The sequence below is a fragment of the Mauremys mutica genome, chromosome 14, assembly GCF_020497125.1.
Source record: "Mauremys mutica isolate MM-2020 ecotype Southern chromosome 14, ASM2049712v1, whole genome shotgun sequence".
NCBI lineage: Eukaryota > Metazoa > Chordata > Testudines > Geoemydidae > Mauremys > Mauremys mutica.
Genome location: NC_059085.1, coordinates 36168062 through 36187535, shown reverse-complemented (window position 1 = coordinate 36187535; position 19474 = coordinate 36168062). Strand labels below are relative to the sequence as shown.

The following is a 19474-nucleotide window of genomic DNA, read 5'->3' as shown; positions in this document are numbered from 1 at the left end:
TGTCATCAGCTTGGTTTTCTCTGCCATATTTTGCAGAGGTTTCATCCAATCGTTTAACAAGGTTGGCAAGTTCATCTTCGCTGTCTATCAGGCCGTCAATGTCATCAGCGAACTGAAGATTTGATATTGTTCGCCCCCCAGTGTTGACTGTGCATATGTGATCTTCTAGGTCATCAGTCATTATGTGCTCCAAGTAAATGTTGAACAGTGTGGGCGAAAGAAGGCAGCCATGCCGGACTCCAACAGTGGTGTGAAACCACCCTCCTATTGTGCCATTGACGAGAACTGCACTGCTGGCCTTGGCATACTGTTGTTTAATGGTAAGAATAAGCTTATGACCAACATTGTACTTCTTCATGGTTGCCCGGGGGGTGCATGCCATACTCTGTCAAATGCCTACTGGAAGTCAAAGACATGGTAGATGTCCTGCTGGTGTTGTAAGGACTTCTCACATAGAACATGAAGGTTGAAAAATCTGTTCTGTGGTACTTCTTCCAGCATGAAATTCAGCCGGTTCTTCAGCGATGATGTTCTCCGCTTGTGGCTTCAATCTGTTCAATATGACTTTCAACATCACTTTGCTGGGATGGCGAATTAAGCTTATGGTCTGGTAATTTTGACACAATTGCAGGTGGCCTTTCTTTGGCAGAGGGATGATTAGTGACTCTGTCCACGTGGAGGGCCACTCACTGGTCTGCCAGATCTTGTTGCAGATCTTGGTGATTACATCTATTACTATTTGTCCTCCGAATTTCATCAATCAAGACAAAGAAGGGAACGGTCTTACAGAAGAAAGGGACATCAATAGGTGGACACACTATTGCTCTGATCTATACAACCACCAGACAAATGGAGATGCTAGTGTCTTAGACAGCCCAGATTCAGAGGAGGATGACTTTCCAATACTGCGTGAAGTGGAAACAGCTGTGAAATCACTCAAGAACAGAAAGGCTACAGGTATTGACAACATCCCAGACGAATTGATAATTAAAATATTTACAGGCTATAAAAACTTCAGGGGACAAACTCCATTGGCCTTATTCACACAAGTAGTCCCAGTGGAGTCAAAAGATCTACTTTTTGGAGTAAGGTGAGCAAGATTTGGCCCTAGATACACAGAATTATCCAAAAGGTGAAGAGCGCTGTAAAAGATAAATGGGGAAAGGGAAGATGATAAAGCAATAGAGTGATGAAAAGTGTTCATAAGGAGTAGGAGTACTCAAGAAATGATATATGGTAAGAGATCCAGCCATTCAAGTTAGATACAGTACAACATTTTTGCTCATCAGTATATTTAGTTGAAGTAGTCCAGTATAAATATCTGACAATAGGAATGTTTATCTAATGTTCTTATTTGCATAACAGAACGCCTCAGGTTATGCAGTCTCCAAAGACAGTATAGGCAGTGATGAGCTGCCAAATTTTTAACAACGGGTTCCCTCCTCCCTCCAAAATTTTAACAACGGGTTCCCTCCTTTCCCCCCCTCCGTGGGGGGGGGGTCGTGCCCCATCCAACCCCTCATGTTCCTTAACACACACACTCCGAGACCCCTGACCCATCCCCCCCTTCCCTGTCCCGACTGCCCCTTGCCGCCCCACCCAACCCCTCCTCTCATTCTCAATGGCCCCCCAGAACCCCTACCCCATACAACTACCCCTTCTCTCTGTCCCTGAGTGCCCCCACCACCTCATCCAACCCTGCTCTTTCCTGACTGCTCCCCGGGACCCTTGCCCCCATTCAATCCCCCTGTTCCCTGCCCTCTGACTGCCCTGACCCCTATCCACCCCCCCACAACCCACTCCCTCCCTACCCCCTTACCACACTGCCTGGGGACCGGGTCCACTCTGCCAGGACCGGGGCCCAGCCGCTCGGCCCGACTCCCCGGGCCAGCACCGGGGCCCGACTCCCCGGGCCGGCACCGGGGCCCGACTCCCCGGGCCGGCACCGGGGCCCGACTCCCCGGGCCGGGCCGGGCCGGCCCCGCCCGACTCCCCGGGCCGGCCCCGGGGCCCGACTCCCCGGGCCGGGCCGGCCCCGGGGCCCGACTCCCCGGGCCGGGCCGGCCCCGGGGCCCGACTCCCCGGGCCGGGCCGGCCCCGGGGCCCGACTCCCCGGGCCGGGCCGGCCCCGGGGCCCGACTCCCCGGGCCGGGCCGGCCCCGGGGCCCGACTCCCCGGGCCGGGCCGGCACCGGGGCCCGGCCGCTCGGCCCGACTCCCCGGGCCGGGCCGGCACCGGGGCCCGGCCGCTCGGCCCGACTCCCCGGGCCGGCACCGGGGCCCGGCCGCTCGGTGGCAGCCACGGGGCCCGACTCCCCGGGCCGGCGCTGGGCTGGAGGGAGCCGCAGTCTGGGACCGGGAGCTGCTGAGCCAGCCGCGCCGCACCTCCCCTCCCCCTCCGCGCCCCAGCTTACCTGCTGGCTGCCTCCATGCTGCTTGTTCAGGCTTCCCGCGAACATCTGATTCGCGGGAAGCAGGGGAGGGGGAGGAGAAGGGGGCGGAGCAGGAGAGGAGTGGGCGGGAACTTTTGTTAAATTTAGCAGCCCTTAACAAGCGGTTCTAAAATGGCTGCTAAATTTAACAACGGGTTCGCGCGAACCCGTGCGAACCCGCTGCAGCTCACCCCTGAGTATAGGTGACTGTGACCCTTTATAGTCCTCCCAACAACTCTACATGGGGCATTGGAACAGGAATCTGTGCAATGAACTTGGCCCACTGGCCATGACCCAGCCAACCCTCATTTCTGCCACACCACTGAGGATCAGGCTAACCTGCCTTCCCTACCACGCAGCAAAACAAATTTAGTATTTCTGCAGCATTTGGGGCCTTGTCCATCCACAGACGATTTGGCCTTGGTAAAGCTATTCTCTGCCCTCAGATAGTTCACATAAGAAATGGGAATCATCTTTCCAATTCAAAGAATATCTAGACTCAAGTTAAAAGAGAGACCTAATTAAATCATGTTCTCACATCAGATTAAAAATACTCTAAAGATATCTGGAGAGTCAAACAACAAAGACAAACCTCTTCCAGTGGCATATATTATGCAGCAAGGATGGTTTTGTGGTTAAGGTATTGGATAGAGCTTTAGAAGACCTGGTTCAATTTCTAACTCTGCCACAAACTTCCTGCATGACCTTGTACACGTCACCCAGGGCCACATTTTAAAGATATTTCGGCACCTCGAGATGCAAATAGGCACCTAAGTACCTTTCAGGATCTGGACCTAGCTACCTATGGATACAGCTACACTGCAAAATAAACCCACGACAGCAAATCTTAGAGCCTGAGTCAACTAACTCAGATTCCTGGGGCTTGTGCCATAGGGCTAAAAATCAGTGTAGGCGTCCCCGCTCAGGCTGGAGCCCAGGCTCTGAGACCCACCCCTGAGGGGGAATGACTACACTGCTATTTTTAGCCCCCTAGAGCAAGCCCAAGTCAGCAACTCGCTGCTGTGGGCTTCGCCCCCGCACCACCTCCTGTGTAGATGTATCCTATCTGGCTCCTGAGGCACCTAAGTCCACCCTTTTGGCACCACTTACATTTTCAGCTCTGCTGCTCAGCTGCTGCCTAACCCTGTAGGTGTTTAAATTTCCACCCGTCAGCATTTGCTTAGCTGCCTATGCACTGAAGCCACTTCACAGGTAATGAGCTGCTTGCACCCTAGCTCAAACCAGTGCCCTGAAGCAGGATTCTCAAACGAGGCAGGGGAATGCCTATCTCGCCAGCAGAGGCCAGTCAAGTAGGCAAGTTTGGAGCACACCTAACAAAGGGTGACCAGATAGCAAGAGTGAAAAATCGGGACAGGAGGTGGCGGGGGGGTAATAGGTGCCTATATAAGAAAAAAGCTCCAAAAATCGGGACTGTCCCTATAAAATCAGGACATCTGGTCACTATAATCTAACATCTGTTTCCTACCAGCCCCCTGCAATAGAAGGAAGCCACTGATGCATGGAGGTGCAGCAAAGCGTCTGCACAAACGGCAGCCCGGGGCACTGGGAAATATAAGTGAGACAGACAGCCACTGATTCAGCTGCTAGTGCATGGGCTACGTAAGCAGGTGACCTGTCTTAGGCCCTAGCTCCAGGAGAGGATTCATGGCTGAGGGTCCCAAGCAGAGGTCAGCCACTTAGATGCCCAAGCCCCTCTCTTCTCTGCCCCTCACCTCAGCATATCCCTCCAGGTTAGTTTAGGCAGCTTCCTGCTCAGCTGTCCGGCTTCTGAAAATCCCTTCCGTACACTAAACTTTCCTCATGCATTATACTGGGAGGGATGGAGCCTAACTCACAGCTGAAGATTCCACTGAGCAGCAGGCCACCTCGAGGTCACACATTGCAATGCTGAGCAGAGTAATGCCTACAGTACCTCTAAGGATCTGAACCCTTGTGAGATTTTTTCCCTCCATCTGCAAAGCGGAGATAAATGATATTTTCCTATGTCCCCTGAGGGATGTGAAGATGAATCCATAAATGTTTGGAAAGTGATCAGGTATTACAGCGATGAAGTCATGTTAAATGAGCATGTTATTAGACAGGATAGCACAGTGAGTTACCAGTGAAGTTCCTAGGAACAAGGAAAGCCAAATAAAGGCCTCATAGATGGAGACTGAGATCAGTACATTGAGTGAGATAGATAATACAAGCCACTGAAAAATACACAAAGGGGAGGTGTGCGTAGCTGACTGAAAAAATATTGAATGTTTAAAGAGATTCTCTTTGTTTCCACAATCAATAAGTAACTGGACCATCATCTGTTTTAAGTGTGTTCCATTCTGAAAAGTGACTTTAAAAATTGGCATTGTGGGATTCTGTGCATATTGTCTCTGCACCATGACCTAAACCTGGAATCTGAGAGTCAAGCTGGGTCCTCTGAGGCACTGCATCTCTATCTCTATTTGCAGTTGAGGTTTTAAGCAATTCTGATTGAGGATTGCAAGCCAGAATACACAGAATCCAGAATCCAGTTCACCCCTTATTTGTGTTAGCCACGATTATAGGAGTGAATAGCAATACAATCTTGTTTTTGTCTCTAACATCAGCAGATGTTACTCTGAATTCATACCACGGGCAGATCTGTTGATTACGAAGATGCCACTTTTGCCTACTTGCTGTTCCAACAACAAACACTTTTTATAAAATCATTCACCTTGCTGCATCACAAAACTCTTTAGAATGAGATAAAATGTGGCAATCAAATCAAGGCAAAAATACTAACCATGGACACGGTATCTACTGAAATGACTTCACTCAAAATGCATTAAAAATATTGATTTTCATTAAATCACCAACTTAAATCACATGACTTTAAATTACCCTGACTCAGCAGAACTGTTCCTTTTTCCCTGGCTTGTTCTGCCCTCTTTGTAATAAAGCCACTGGGCATTACTTATGTCTGCCTTTCTATTTGTCTTTAGAAACAGCTCTACAAAGAGTTACAGTCCCTCTCTCCATCTCCAGGAAGTGAAAATGACAACGTCAGCCACTCCTCTGAACTGAACATGAAGAAAGTGACTAGAGGCTAGTGACTGACTACGGAAATAGGAAGAAACTGAAAGGACAACGAGAAAGGCGGCGGGGGGGGGGGAATGGGGGTTGCATCAGATTTGAATCCACCTGACTTTGCTGGCAACCACGAGTTTCAGTGACTCCTTTTCAAACTTACTTGCAGGAAACGTACACCCGGAAATGTACACCCAAATATGTCCATAAAGTGAGAAAAGGCCTGCAATTCGGGGGGAGAAATAAGATCTGATCTCAATCTTCTAAACAGCCATTCACCTCTCTCTCATATTCTCCCTTTCATTAGACCCAGCAATTCCCCTTTTCAGTGTTGTCTTGGGGAAACAAGTGCTAGATTATTAACTCATTTGAAAACACAAAAATACCCACCCAGTTTGGAACAGGTTTTCCTTACCTTTCACCTCTGCTTTTATGGGCTCTGGGTGCTCCTCTTTATTTCTACCAAAGATCACATCCATGTCTGCTGCACTTACACAACCTGTATATCCCCTGCACAGCTGGTGCTGCTCCTGTGGTCCCCTCTCTGACTGGGCTGCGAACAGCTCTTTCCTGTTATTTATAGGCCAAAGTGCGCCTCCAGCCAGCTGCTGGTGGCTGATAGTCTGTCAATTTACAATAGCTGTTCTTTAATCCTTAGCACATATAATACCATAATTCTCTCCCTCCCGCTCCACGCTTAACTCTTTATCTCTATTCCATTCATAGACAGAGAGAGCTAATTCATTTGCCTTTTTGCTCATGATTGAACAAGAGATCAGTTCAGCAGGGGGCTATTGTCTGATCCCAGCTGAATCCCAGGGATTCTGAGAAACTTTGGATATTAGATAGGGATCCTTGCCCATATGACAATGCTGAAGGAAAGAGTAAAAAACCTCCACCTGCTACTGTGATTCTGTTTTTAAGGAGCTAATAAAAAAAAAAGTCTCCAGAGCTGATCACAGCCTTCTCTTTGGAATACAAGTTTGTGCCATTCTAAGCATTAGCAGGAAATGATCAGTGCACAGCTCTGTGCTTTATTTTTTGAACAGACTGTTGAAAAGTAAGCTAAAGGGCACCTCTCTGAATGAGGAATGGCTGTCTTCACAAACAAGGGTTGTAACATCACTCAAATCATGTAATGGTGAGTAAGTGGGGTTAGGGACTTTTTTTTTTAAATAAAGAGTTAACTTCACTGCTTTTGTTTCAAGATTAGGTTCTTAGCTGATTCCAGTGTTGTTCATTTTGAAATCCTCCTGTCAAAGAATTATTTCAATATAAAGCATGTGATTGCAGAGCAAACCAAGGGACTATATATAACATGAATGATAAGACTCCTTGTACAACTGAATATTATACAACTTCATGTGAGATTACCTTGGAAATCAGAGACTTATTTGTTCCCATATGTTTAAATCACCTCCTAATAGCTGATTAAGCAATGAAAATATTTACATGCTTATTTTATGTAAAATGTAGCTTTCATTACCTATGACAGCTCTTGCTTGCTTGTGAATATTGCTCCTTTTGTCCTTACTCGCAGTCTTCCCACAGGTCTGCCTTCACACTGCACAGTTCAAGGCTGTCATCATGCCGCCTTCTTCATTTGGAGAACATCTCACACCCTGTGGGCTCCAAGAGAAATAAAGGATAATACAATAACACAATACAGCTTCTAAATATGGAAATAAAGGTGCTTTGCTGGAGTCTGTAGCATTAGTGAAGAAGCACCAGGATTTTAAGTGAGGGCTTGAGAGGGGAGGAATCACACAGGCTTAGTAATAGGTTTGTTAGCAGTGATAGAGAATGGAGAGTATTTTGGAGGAAAGATAAAGGGCCTGATTCTCACACTACACCCCTTTTTCCCCCCTGTGCAGAAGCCTCTCTTGCAACATAAGGCTCTCCACTGGCCCTGTTCCCTGCCCTGGTGAAGAGGGCATGGCCAGAGTGTACTGCACAGGGTGAATAAGGGAGCAGGGGAAGCAGAACATAAAGCAGGCCTGAGTCTGATCTAAATTACATCAGGAGCCAGACAGGTCCCTGCACAGTCCCTGAAAATGGGGAGCACAATGACGGCTTAAAACCACCTTTGCTCCTCACCTCCCGAAGGCCAGGAAGGAAGTAACTGAGAATCAGCCCCAAGGAGTCTGACCCTGTTGCAGTTAAGCTGATGATGGGACAGCCTGTGATGTATAGGGAGATTTGCAAATCGCCAGCGGCAGTTGCAGTAATGAGAATGGCTGAGAATAAACCAGAGAGGAGGTGTAAAGGGAGAAAAGAAGGCGGCCAAGGACAGAGCCATGTGGGAATCTCACGAACAATGGGAAAGAGGAGAACCCACTAAAAGAGATGCTGAAGAAACTGTCAGAGGTAAGAGGAGAGCCAGGAGAGAGGAGAGTCATGAAGGTCAAAGGCGAGGACAAGACACTGAGGAAAGTTTGATTTTTTAAGAACAGGCTGGCCAAGCACCTGTCAAGAACAGGCTGGCCAAGCACCTGTTACTTGGCCCTGCATCAGCACAGGGGGATGGACTAGATGCCCTCTCGAGGTTCCTTCCAACCCTACATTTCTACTAGTGACAATGTAAAACCAGCAGAGAGATCCAGAGGCGGAGCCAGGTTTTGCAATGGGTCATTGGTCATGGGCTGGAGAGTGAGCCCACCCCGCACTCACCCAGCATGCGGGGCTCCAATGCACCACAGGGCTGGGCCCAGCTCCCCTCTCCACACGTTGAAACCTGGCACACAAGGCCACGGCACCTCTCAGGTTTGATACAATGTCCTAATCTGAATAATCAATATACACATTACCTCATTTACAAAAGTTATCCTCTCACAAATTCTTCAGTTCCTCATCTCCCACCCCTTGTCAAATCCATCCTCAAGTTCCCCTCCTTTCCCTCTCCCTGGATTTCCCAACTCACCACCCCACACTGGCTCCTGTCAAGTTTCCTCCAGGTCCCCCTTTTAAATTCCTTTTCTGTACCACCTAGAGCCCCCACTTCAAGATTCCCCTCCACCTTTCTGTCTTGCTCTCTCTCTCTCTGTGTCTGCCACTTTCCCCATCCCCTCTCTGCCTCTTCCCATCCCTGAGCTTCTCTCCCACCTACGGCACAGTCCCAAACTACGCACAGTCAAAGAGCGATGCACTACATCACACAGCCTGGCATTGCTCTCACCGTATCTCTGGGGCTGTGGACAGCTGGGAGCTACACTCAAGGAGCGTGGCTGGTCTTTAAGGCTAGCCCTGGAGGACTGCCTAGACTAGAGCAAGCTAGAGCCATAGAAATGCAGTGGAGAGCTCTCCAAATAGAAACGATATTTGGGAGCCAAGTGGAAGCCGCTCAGAGTCAGATCCCTCCCAGCCAAAGGGCTGCTTTACATTTCTGAGCACTTTTCCTGGAAATAGAGTTTAGCAGCCATTTAATACTCAGTTCAGTGCAGACTGTTGCCAAGGGGAGCCAGACACACAACGTACGTCTATATTAGACAGTGTTGCACTTCTTTTCTAGCACAGGTGCTAATAACAGTGAAAGATATAGTGCTGGCCAAACTCAGAACATCTTGTGCCTTTCTCCTGTCAATACTAGCAATGACACTGTTACTAAAAATAGTGCCACTGCACGAGCACTGACCAATGGAAATAAAATTTTCCAGGCCAAACAAGGCCTACTCTTGTTCCTTTGTTATAAAATATATAATTCAAACTGTAAGCATGTTTGCTTTTGTGTATGAAAAAACAGTAGTGAATGTTTCACACAGATCTGTTTACCTTTGGACTTGTAGTTTGTCTACTCAAGAAGTAGATTAATACCCTGCTAAGCAGATAGGCAATGATATTATTGCTTATTTGTGTTTGAAAATACATATGTTTATCAAAATCACTTTAATTTCAAGGTCCTCCAGTAGTAAAAGTCAAGTTATCATCAACGCTTGTAAGTGAAGGTACAAATTGTTGGATTCAGTTTCTAACCTACCCTGACTACATTTTCCCATCTATTACTTTACCAGATATGGACTATAATAGCAGAACTGATATCTTACTGAAATGATATTGACTGATATCTCGCTGTGCCAGGAGATGTACACTGTATTTTTTTTATCTTTGTTAACTATTGCCTTGTGAACTTGATCTCCTTTTGAAAAAAAAAATAACATTCAGCTTTATCATCTGTGAATAATTCCTATACCCAGTGTAAATACTTATAAACAATTATTGACATCTACTGATAACATTTTCTTAGCTATAATATCAATAGCTAAAATATTATAATAATTGGACTTGTTTACCAATAATGTTTTGACCAAAATAATTGTTTCTATAAGGAACTTTTTTTTTAAAATGAGACTTCTCTTTTCCTACATTCATCTTTGTTCATTCTACATATAGATGTTAACAGCAATATTAAAATCATTTAAGTAAATACTCCACAAAACCATTAGGTAAGGGTATGTCGACACAGCAAATCAAAGGTGTGTTCTTAACTCAGATTAGCTAAGCAGTTTTAGCTAACGTGGGTTAAAACAGCAGTGAAGACACAGCACCTCTGCTTTTAACTCAGATTAGCAGCTCAAGCTAACACCTACAGGGAGTTGGGGTTGAACTCAAGCTGCTAACCTGATCTAAAGGCCAGGTAGCTGTGTTTTCACCACTGTTTTAACTCAAAGTATTTGCAGCATAGACATACCGAGAGTAAAGGTTGCTCAAGGCTATTACCAATTGAGCCAACATTAATATCTACACCAACCTCAACTCATTCAGTCATCAAGACACCCTAACATTCAATGACTGCTGATTCCACAACAGCCTCCTCCTCCATTCCAGCATGTAACCAAGCACAATCCACACCTTCATTTACTCACTATCACACTCAGCCACGTAATCCTAACGACAACCTCCAACAACGCCAGGCCATTTATGTGTTTTAATGTTCAACCAGCATGTTCTAGAATTTACCAAGACATGTTTCTGTCTGTATGAGTATGGAGAACATATCTAACTCTCACAGAGGCTAGAGTTAGGCTGTGTGACTGAATGAGATTGTGATGAATGGTGGAGGTATGAAGGCATCTACAGTAGAAAAGATCAATGAGATTCCACTGTATTTCCTATTATCTTCTGGTTTACGGTGTTAGGTAGAATTTTAATTAAATGCAGACTAATCCACAGCTGTTTTCAGGCACCCTGCTGCCTAACCCAATGTGGCCAAGTGGCTAGAACAGTGGACTAGGACACAGGAATTTGGGTTCTATTCTGTTCTTTGTCATGGGTCTGCTGTATGACTTTGGGCCCTGTACCTCAGTTTCCCCATCTGTATAATGGAGGTAATGATATTTATCTACTTTGTAAAGTTGCCATCTACTGATGAAACATATTGTAGAAGACTTTTATTATTATTATTATTAATGAATCCCACCTGTTGTAATCCTTTTCTCCTGTAGTAACTGACTCCTAGCTTTATATCAGTTGCTCTTCTCCTCTAAACTCCACAGTAGCTCAATAAGGAGAAGAAAAACTAAGCACCAGTTTAAACATAAGAAACAACAGGTCTGGTTCTGCTCTCACTTACACCTGGGAGAAGTAGGAGTGACTCCACTCATGTCAGTGGAGTTGCAATGGCTGGAAGTTCTGAATCAAGCCCACCTTTTTGCAGCTCTGTCCATGGTTGGACACAAAGTTGTCCATAGCATTCTTGTCCAACACTGCAAAGCTAGTTAATATTTTACCCAGAGAGGGGAAGTTTAGAATGATAAATTCGCAGCCCAAGTCCCTAATTAAGATACCATCTAAATTGTACCATTAGTGAGCTGTCAGGACATATCAGCAGATATCCCATACAGCCCTTCCACGTGCTATCTGAGTTCAAGGCTAACCCTGATGCTCAGCGCAGGGGACATAGGACCAGCATGATCACGAGATACTCTTTGCACACGTTTCTCCCCCAGTGACCTTGGCAGCAATCAAGTGTAGGAAGGGGCAAGAGATGCAGCAGTCTCAGTTGGGGAGGGAGTAGGAGACTGCAAATTGAAGAAACTTGTATTACTAGACCCTAGACAATTTTTAAATTTCCTCTAAAAATATGCCGAGGGCTGAATGGAAGACTGGGAGACCAATCTGCCCCAGAGAGCAACCATGCCCTCCTCTCCCAACCGCCCCTTGTTACAAGAGGAATGTTTCATTTAGCACTATGCAGCGTGGTAGCCACAAGGTGGGTGAGGTAATATCTTTTATTCTTTATCTGTGAAGAAGAGCCTGTGTAAGTGCACAAGCTTGTCTCTCTCACCAATAGAAGTTGGTCCGATAAAAGATATTACCTCCCCCACTGTTGTGTATTTGGTTGTCATGGGTTTTGTTACTATGGCAATTGAGTTAGACTATTAAGGGATAGCTCAGCCGGTTTCAACCGGCTGAGTGAGCTCTCTGTGTCTGTAAATAAAATGGAGGTTTTGGTTAGCTGTCTGCTCTCTGGCCTCAAGTGATTGCTTCCTACACCGGCTGCCCCAAGGATATAACACCCACCTAGTCTCTAATTTGGCTTTCACCCCACATAGGCCTGTTTTGTTCCCTTGTCTGTGATGGTTTATCACTCACTTGTAGAGATGGGTGAATAATTCCCAATGAGTGATGTATCGAATGCATTGTACCTCTCCATTGGCAAACTGTCCGTGAGCAAATCTATTTGCTGTTTGAACTTTTTCACCAAATACGTCATTTTTATTTATGGAAAAGGGCCCTGCAGCTTTTGACGTTTAAAAAAAAAATCAAAACAAATAAATTAATCACTTCAGTGGCTAATTGTTTGTCTGAAGCTCATTCACTCCCCTAACAGCGCTGTAGCCACATTGTCCCATCCACGGCATAAACACAAAGGGATGTTAGATCCCTATCAGCTCTGGCACCACTAGACTTATAGTGCAGCTAGGCCCTAAAACATTTTGCTCAAAAAGTACGTCGTCTCACAAATCCTTCTTTCCATATGAAATGAGTGAATTCCTCACCAAGGTTCTGATACCAGCCCCTCCACGTTCTAGTGTCCAAAATGGGAATGCGAGTTAATTTTTGTACCCAGTAAAGATAAGTTATCAAGCCAGAGTTAATTTGCTAATTAAGATAATATCTCAATTGCCCTATGGAACAGCTCACTGTGTGCAACAGTTCAGAAACCTGAAAAAAACCCTCTCAGCCAGCGACCCAATCGGATTCTGTGCTGAGCCTCTCAAGAGGTGCAGAGAAACAGAGGAGCAGGTGGAGAGAAGGTGGCTGCAAACTCTCTTGGCTACTGCTAGGCTGCTCTCTGGGTGGCATGGCCTTTGCACAGACTAAAGCAGCCCTAGATATTACTCTCATTGATGGCAGCCTTCCCTGCTTCCCTCTGAGCTGTTCTGCAGCCCCCTCCTGCTTTCAACATACTCCTGTCTCATTCCCAGCCAGCCCCCAGGGGCCGTCCCCAAGGGCAGCGTAGGGCTGTCTATGTTGGCCCTGCTCCACTGGAGGTATTCCCCAGAGGGTTGCTGCAGCCCCTTCATGCCACTGAAGCAGAGTAAAGTGGCTGGAGCAGGGCCTAGAATCCGTCTCAAGGCCTTTTCTTCAAGGTTCATTCTTGAGAACGAGAGGGTGGCGTCTACAACGAGAACGAAAAATACTTGAAAGCCATAAAATAGACAGAAAACGGCCCAGCATGGGGTTCACCTCAGCCCTGCACCCATGTGTGTGGAGCCTGTCTTCCCAAAGTCATTCTCCCCTGAGCGTATGTGGACGGGTTGGGGGAAACTGAGCTAGAGTTAACCCCTCAGAGACCAGAGCACCACTATTCCCACCTCAAACTTGGGTTCAAAGTTAACTGGAGCATCCTTACATCAGATTGGCCTGGAGAAAGCCTGGTTTTGTGGTTAAAGCCCCACATGAGGACTCAGGAGTAGAACTGGTTAAAAACCGGGAACATATTTTACAAAAGATTTGGCCCCATTTTGTGTTGAAATATTTCAAAATTCAAAACATTTCAACCCAGCTCCACCCAAGAGGAGCTCTGGGCTCAGTTCCCTGCTCTGCCACAAACTTGCTGAGTGACCTTGGGAAGGTCACTTCTCTCTGGGCCTCAGATCCCCATCTGTAAAAGGAGGGTAACAGGGCACTCCTTGTCTGCCTGGCTCCTTAGATTGTCAAACTCCGTGAGGCCAGGGCTGTTTGTATAGCACCCACCACAATGGAGGTCGGATCTCATCTGAGGCCACTGCTGTAATATTAAACAATCAATGGTGATGTTGCAGTCAGGCTGGGGAGAGGCTGCCCAGCGCAGCACTCAGGTAAGCCCATCCTATGGCAGAGGTTAGGACAGCGCTGGGTAAATATGTAATAATATGGGCTAGTAACAGTCTGAGCACAGGGCCAGGATAAGCACCTACAGACTCAGCAGTTACAGGGAAATCCCATTTTTCGGCCCTTGAGTGGAAGCAAGTATTAAAGCGAAAGGAGATTTAATGAGCTAATGACGGGCTATGAGTAGGTCTCAGGGGGGCCACCAAACAGGGCCAACAGACTCGCTGGGGCCCAGGGTAGAAAGGCGAAGCCCCACTCCATGGGGCTGAAGCCCAGGGCCCTGAGCCCCAGCACCTGGGATTGAAGCCAAAGTCTGAGCAATGTAGCTTCGCGGGAGCCCCTGTGATGTGGGGCCCAAGGCAGTTGCCCTGCTTGTACCCTAACAACAGCCCTGGCTTTTCTATGCAGAAAAGCCATTATGGTGGCACAGGTGGGCCCTGGAGTTTGTATAGCATGTTGGGGAGTGGGGAGACTCAGAAAGAAAACGGTTGAAACCCCTGCTGTAGAGCACTCTTTGAAGAGACCCCATAATACCTTCGACAAACCTATCTAAGGAAACTAAAACACCAACCCCCTCCAACGTAGCTTGGGCAGCACCGGAGCTGTGTTATAGAGCACTAAGAACAAAGAGATGATCTGAACAGGGGAAGGCAATGGCCCAGATAGGAGGCTTCCAATTTAAATCAGACCTAACTGCAAGAGTCAGTGCTTTGGGGTAATGAATATCATAGCGTTTATCCTAGGAGAAGACATACAGGGTAGAATGTCTGTGATATCTAGATGGTTGTTGTGGCTGCTTTTGTATTTGCCTGCTGATTTCAGAGATTTTCTATCAAATTCACTGGAATCCTAGATTACTTTGAGCCTTTGCAGGGAGTGGCTTGACATAGTTATTTATAGGTTTAGCCAAAAGCAGATAATATAGGAGAGTTTGCTAACAAAGAAATGTGGGAAAGGCATATTTAGAAACAAGCCATCATATCAGAAAAACCTTGTTACTGTGTCACAAAAGTAAAGCATCTTCTCTGGCTATAGATTATAAGAACAAATTCTGCACATGCTGGAGTCATTCTCCCTGATTGTTTTACAAGCAAGCATTTAAGTAGAACTTATCCTAAGTCCTACATAGCTACGTGAAGCTCTCATTGTCTTTAACCTAGGCACAAGGTGAATACCATATTTTACATGAGTGAATAACAAATAAGAATTGCATTTATCAGGAACTACTTCAACTTGGTGTATATCACACCCTTGACACTCAAACTAGGTTGGTTTTAGGGGGTACTTGACAAGTACAGCCCAAGAACTGATCCCAATAAAAAGCCTAATACTAAATTTGAGTCCTAACCTTAGCTAGAGGCTTAACCTTACCCCATTCTCCAGGTTGCCCTGAACCATCCTCCCAGCATGAGCTACCGTCACAGCAGGAAGCCAAATACATCACCAAAGCAGAAAGCATTCAAATGGTCACAGATTCCATGGGTTTGCGCCTGTGTCACAAATACTGGGCCTTTGGTTGTAGATTCAATTTATTTTAATGGGACCATCCTTTTGTTCTGTGTTTGTACAGCTCCTAGCACCATGTGGTCCTGGTCTGAGTCATGGGAACAAAGAGGGCACCTCTTTCAGGTTAGCAATGAACGTGATGCAGGTAGGATAACCTAGACACTACGTACCCCCATTTAAAGATGGGGAGGGAATTAATCTCTTCTCTATGGTCCCTTTTCACCTACATAGATCTTGGTGTAGAATGCATTCCAGGCCACATCAGGCAATTGCTTACACCCCAACTATTCTCCAGGGCTGCAATAACCCAGAGTTAGAATCCTACCAAATTCATGGTCATGAAAAATGCATTGCGGACCATGAAAGCTGGTTTTTTGTGTGCTTTTATCCTATAGTATACAGATTTCACGGGGGAGACCAACTTGCTCAAATTGGGGGTCCAGACCCAAAAGGGAGTGGCAGAGGGGAAACACAAAGTTATTTTAAGGGGGTCACAATATTGCCACCTGCCTTCAGAGCCAGGTAGCTGGAGAGCGGCGGCCAGGGCTGGCTCTAGGTTTTTTGCCGCCCAAGCAAAAAAAATAAGCCACCCAAACTGCCGAAGCAAAAAAAAAAAAAAAGAGGCCAGAATGCCACCCCTGATATTGTGCTGCCCCAAGCACGTGCTTGGTTTGCTGGTGCCTAGAACCAGCCCAGGAGGTGGCTACTGGCCAGGATCCCAGCTCTGAAGGCAGCACCGCTGCCAGCAACAGCGCAGAAACAAGGGTAACAGCACTGCAACCCCCCCTACAATAACTTTGCAACCCCACACCTCCTTTTGGATCAGGACCCCTTAGGGTGACCAGATAGCAAGTGTGAAAAATTGGGACAGGAGGTGGGGGGTAATAGGTGCCTATATAAGAAAAAGCCCCAAATATTGGGACTGTCCCTATAAAATTGGGACATCTGGTCACCTTAGGACCCCTACAATACTGTGTAATTTCAGATTTAAATAGCTAACATCATGAAATTTACACTTTTTAAAATCCTATGACTGTGAAATTAACCAAAATGGACTGTGAATTTGGTAGGGCCCTACCCATAGTAGAACATCATGGCTGCTCTAACCCACACCGGGGGCAAACCAGCCCATCCCAGGTTAATGGAAGCACATTACCTCCCCCTTGGTCCATGTAGCATGCTCTGTGCCAGCACAGAGATCAACTCCCCTGTAAGACTTTGGAACTGTTTTCACCACAACTAGGAGACCAAAGTTCAAAAATATGAACCTTAGAGAACTGTAAATGCTTGGATGAGTCACGCTTTCCTTACAGGAAAGTTCTGTAATAGAACGGAGCTCTGCAGTTGTTTGAATGTAACCCTGTGCTGTGGCTGTAGTGCAGCACATCTATTCTGAATGAGGAGTAAGGTTTATATTTCCCAACAGCATGCATCCGACGAAGTGGGTATTCACCCACGAAAGCTCATGCTCCCAAACGTCTGTTAGTCTATAAGGTGCCACAAGACTTTTTGCTGCTATTTCCCAACAGTGACCTCCAGTTGTGGTTGCTCAACTTGAGACACAAGGACCCGATTTCCACAGGGGCCAAGCACCCACTGAAGTAAATAGGAGTTGTGGGTGCTCAGTACCTCTGAACTATCAGGCCCAATGTCAAGCTAAGGTTCCAAAAACTGACATGCGTTAACGAGCCCCAAGCATGCAAAAATAACGAGTCAGGCCATGAAGTATCATGAGGTTGGCTTAAGTATAATGAGATTTTAAAACTAAATGTTGGGTTATTTTTGTGCATCTTGCTGTTTAGCCTTCAGGGATCATATGTTCAAGCCGTGCTCCAGAACCACGAGGGCTAGAAACTGTTTTTTGTTGTTGTTGTTTTGGGGGGGGGGTGAGAGGAGGGAGCAATGAAAAGTAAATTGTGATGGTCTCATAATGCCCCGACTCTAGGAACTGGGGATTTAAGTAAAAACACCAAATATCACAAAACTTGCAATAAAATTGTGAGAGCTGGCACCTCTGGTATGTCTATAGTTGAGGTTTCTGGTAACCAAGGCCTGACTTAAGCAAAATCTCACACAGCAAGTCAAGGGCAAAGCAGGGAATAGAACTTGAAAGTGCTGATCCCCAGTCAATGCTCTAACCATTAAACCACATTCTCTTAACAGTCTCCCATGTGTATTGATTTTTTGTTTCCATGTGTTTTACATCAGCCTGTGGTCAGGCCCCAGTTCTAACCTCCCATCAAAGGTCAGTTGGGGCTTATGTGACGCCAAAGAAAATCATTCCTTCTTAGAAAACCATCATTTACTTGCCTGAAATGCCCTCTCTCTGCCTCTGGGACGGCTTCTCAGCTAAACCAACATACACAGAAAAATAAAATGCCATCCAGCACCTAAGCCGGTTTTCCAGGATCTACCCACTGACACTCCCCACACTTTTGAAGAAATGGAAAGCAGGGTTCTTTGCCTAGGAGATTGCCCTCTGTAGATAGGCCTCATTAGTAATAAAGCACAGCTACCTGGGCTCCAGAGGGATCCACCTTTCTCCTCTCAGCTCCCTGGAAACCCTTCTGAGGTCTAGCTGCTCCTGGAGCCTGTCTAGGCCAATGCTGTGTCCCTTCATTAAGGAAGTTGGGGCACAGGTGTCTGATGACTAAGTAGAACCCCTTTGGGGCCTTGAAGAGTCATGGAGCCCCTATGGGTATGTCTACACTGCAGATGGGAGCGAGTCTCCCAGCCCAGATAGACAGACTCTAGCACACTAAAAATAGAGTGTGGACATTGCAGCTCACGCTGTAGCTTAGGACCTCAAGACTAGGGGGCTGGGTGGGCTTCAGAACACAACATAACATCCACCCCGTTAATTTTAGCACACTAGTTTGAGTCCCACTCCTGTGACTCTGTCAACACAGGCTGGGTGGCTCCCGCCCAGATGCAGTGTAGATATACCCAGAGATTTCAGGACAGCAATTTGCTGTCAACATTTTAACACAGTATCCCTCAAAAATGTTGTGCAGCAGGCAGTGGTACGTACCCTCTCTGCAGGTGGGGCTGGGGAGGTACTTAGATTGAAGTGTTTCTATTGTTCCCCATTATTGCTGACTAGTTCAGCATTTTTCTGCTGCTGAACTGGACTCATCCTTCTACCTGGTTTGCCCAGTGACATCACAATCCAGGGCTTGTGACAAGTGTCAAAGGGATGGCATCTGCTGGAATTTGATATGGCTGCTGCACATGACATATTCTATTCTCACATCACCTGAACTGGCCTATTGACAACATATAGAGCCATTGCCAGGAGGGTAGAGTCTGAGTTGTAGAAATTAAGACTAGCCAAATAGGGGCCAGATTATTAACAACCATCATTTAGGGGAAAGGCCAAACACAACAATGTTCTAACAAGTGATTCTGGGTGCCTCCATTTTTGGCAACCAAACTTGAGACACCTGAAAGGGGCCTGATTTTCAGAAAGCGCAGAAATCCTCTGAAAGAAAGGCCCCTTTAAAACATCACAAGCTCAGCATCCAACCTTACCCATAGCTCTTGACCTCTAGAGAATGTCAAAGACTTCTCCCCCTGCTGGTACACCCCCTCGTGGCTGGGGACAGCATAGCAGGCTCTTTCTCCATTGAGCACCTAACAGCTGCTCCAGTCCTGCCATGGTGTCTCTTCCAGTAACTCAGCCAGGTCAGCATTTAGTTGCACCCCTTCCAGGATAACAAGAAGTCCAACAGAAAAGTGTCCAGTCTCTCCATCCACCCCACAGTCCTTGATCTAGGCCCAGTGGGTCATATGCCCCTTCCTCTGGGCTTCTTCCCATCCTGTCCCTTCCCTTCTCAGGGGCTTATGCCACCTCACCAATGGCAGACAGGAGAACCCAGGTTCACCCTCAACACTGGATTCCAGTCAGGGACCCTAAGACAGACAGTCAAGATTCAATCCCTCCAATTCCTTGCTGCCATCTTCCTAGACTTATTCCTATCAAGCTTGCAAGCAGGGCTCTCCCACAGCTTCTTCAAGTTTACCCTTCCCACAGGGGCTTGGATTCACAGGGCTCTCCTCTCAAATCCCCCAATAAATCCCAGAATAAGAGTATTAACTTACCCCCCCTCCGCCCTCCTCAGGCTTGACTTTGCATCCCTCTTTCAGCCCTCAGTGGAA

The 19474-nt window shown here is 46.7% G+C and overlaps 1 protein-coding gene across 6 annotated transcripts in view; it reads right to left on the bottom strand.

The window, feature by feature from the left end:
* BCO1 (beta-carotene oxygenase 1) overlaps positions 1 to 19474 on the bottom strand; it is a 107442-nt gene that overhangs the window by 26722 nt on the left and 61246 nt on the right. The window contains exons 1-3 of one of the 6 annotated variants that reach the window (XM_044986975.1): positions 18348 to 18465; positions 8168 to 8280; positions 6984 to 7119 (exon numbers count right to left, since the gene is read on the bottom strand). Coding sequence is in view for 1 of the 6 variants with exons in the window: in XM_044986971.1 (XP_044842906.1) it covers positions 5913 to 5976 (64 nt within the window). In the remaining 5 variants the exon portion in view is untranslated. Of the gene's footprint in view, positions 1 to 5912; positions 6033 to 6983; positions 7127 to 8167; positions 8281 to 18347; positions 18478 to 19474 lie in introns of those variants that run through there. The other 5 variants (XM_044986972.1, XM_044986973.1, XM_044986974.1 and 2 more) reach the window with 5 other exon arrangements.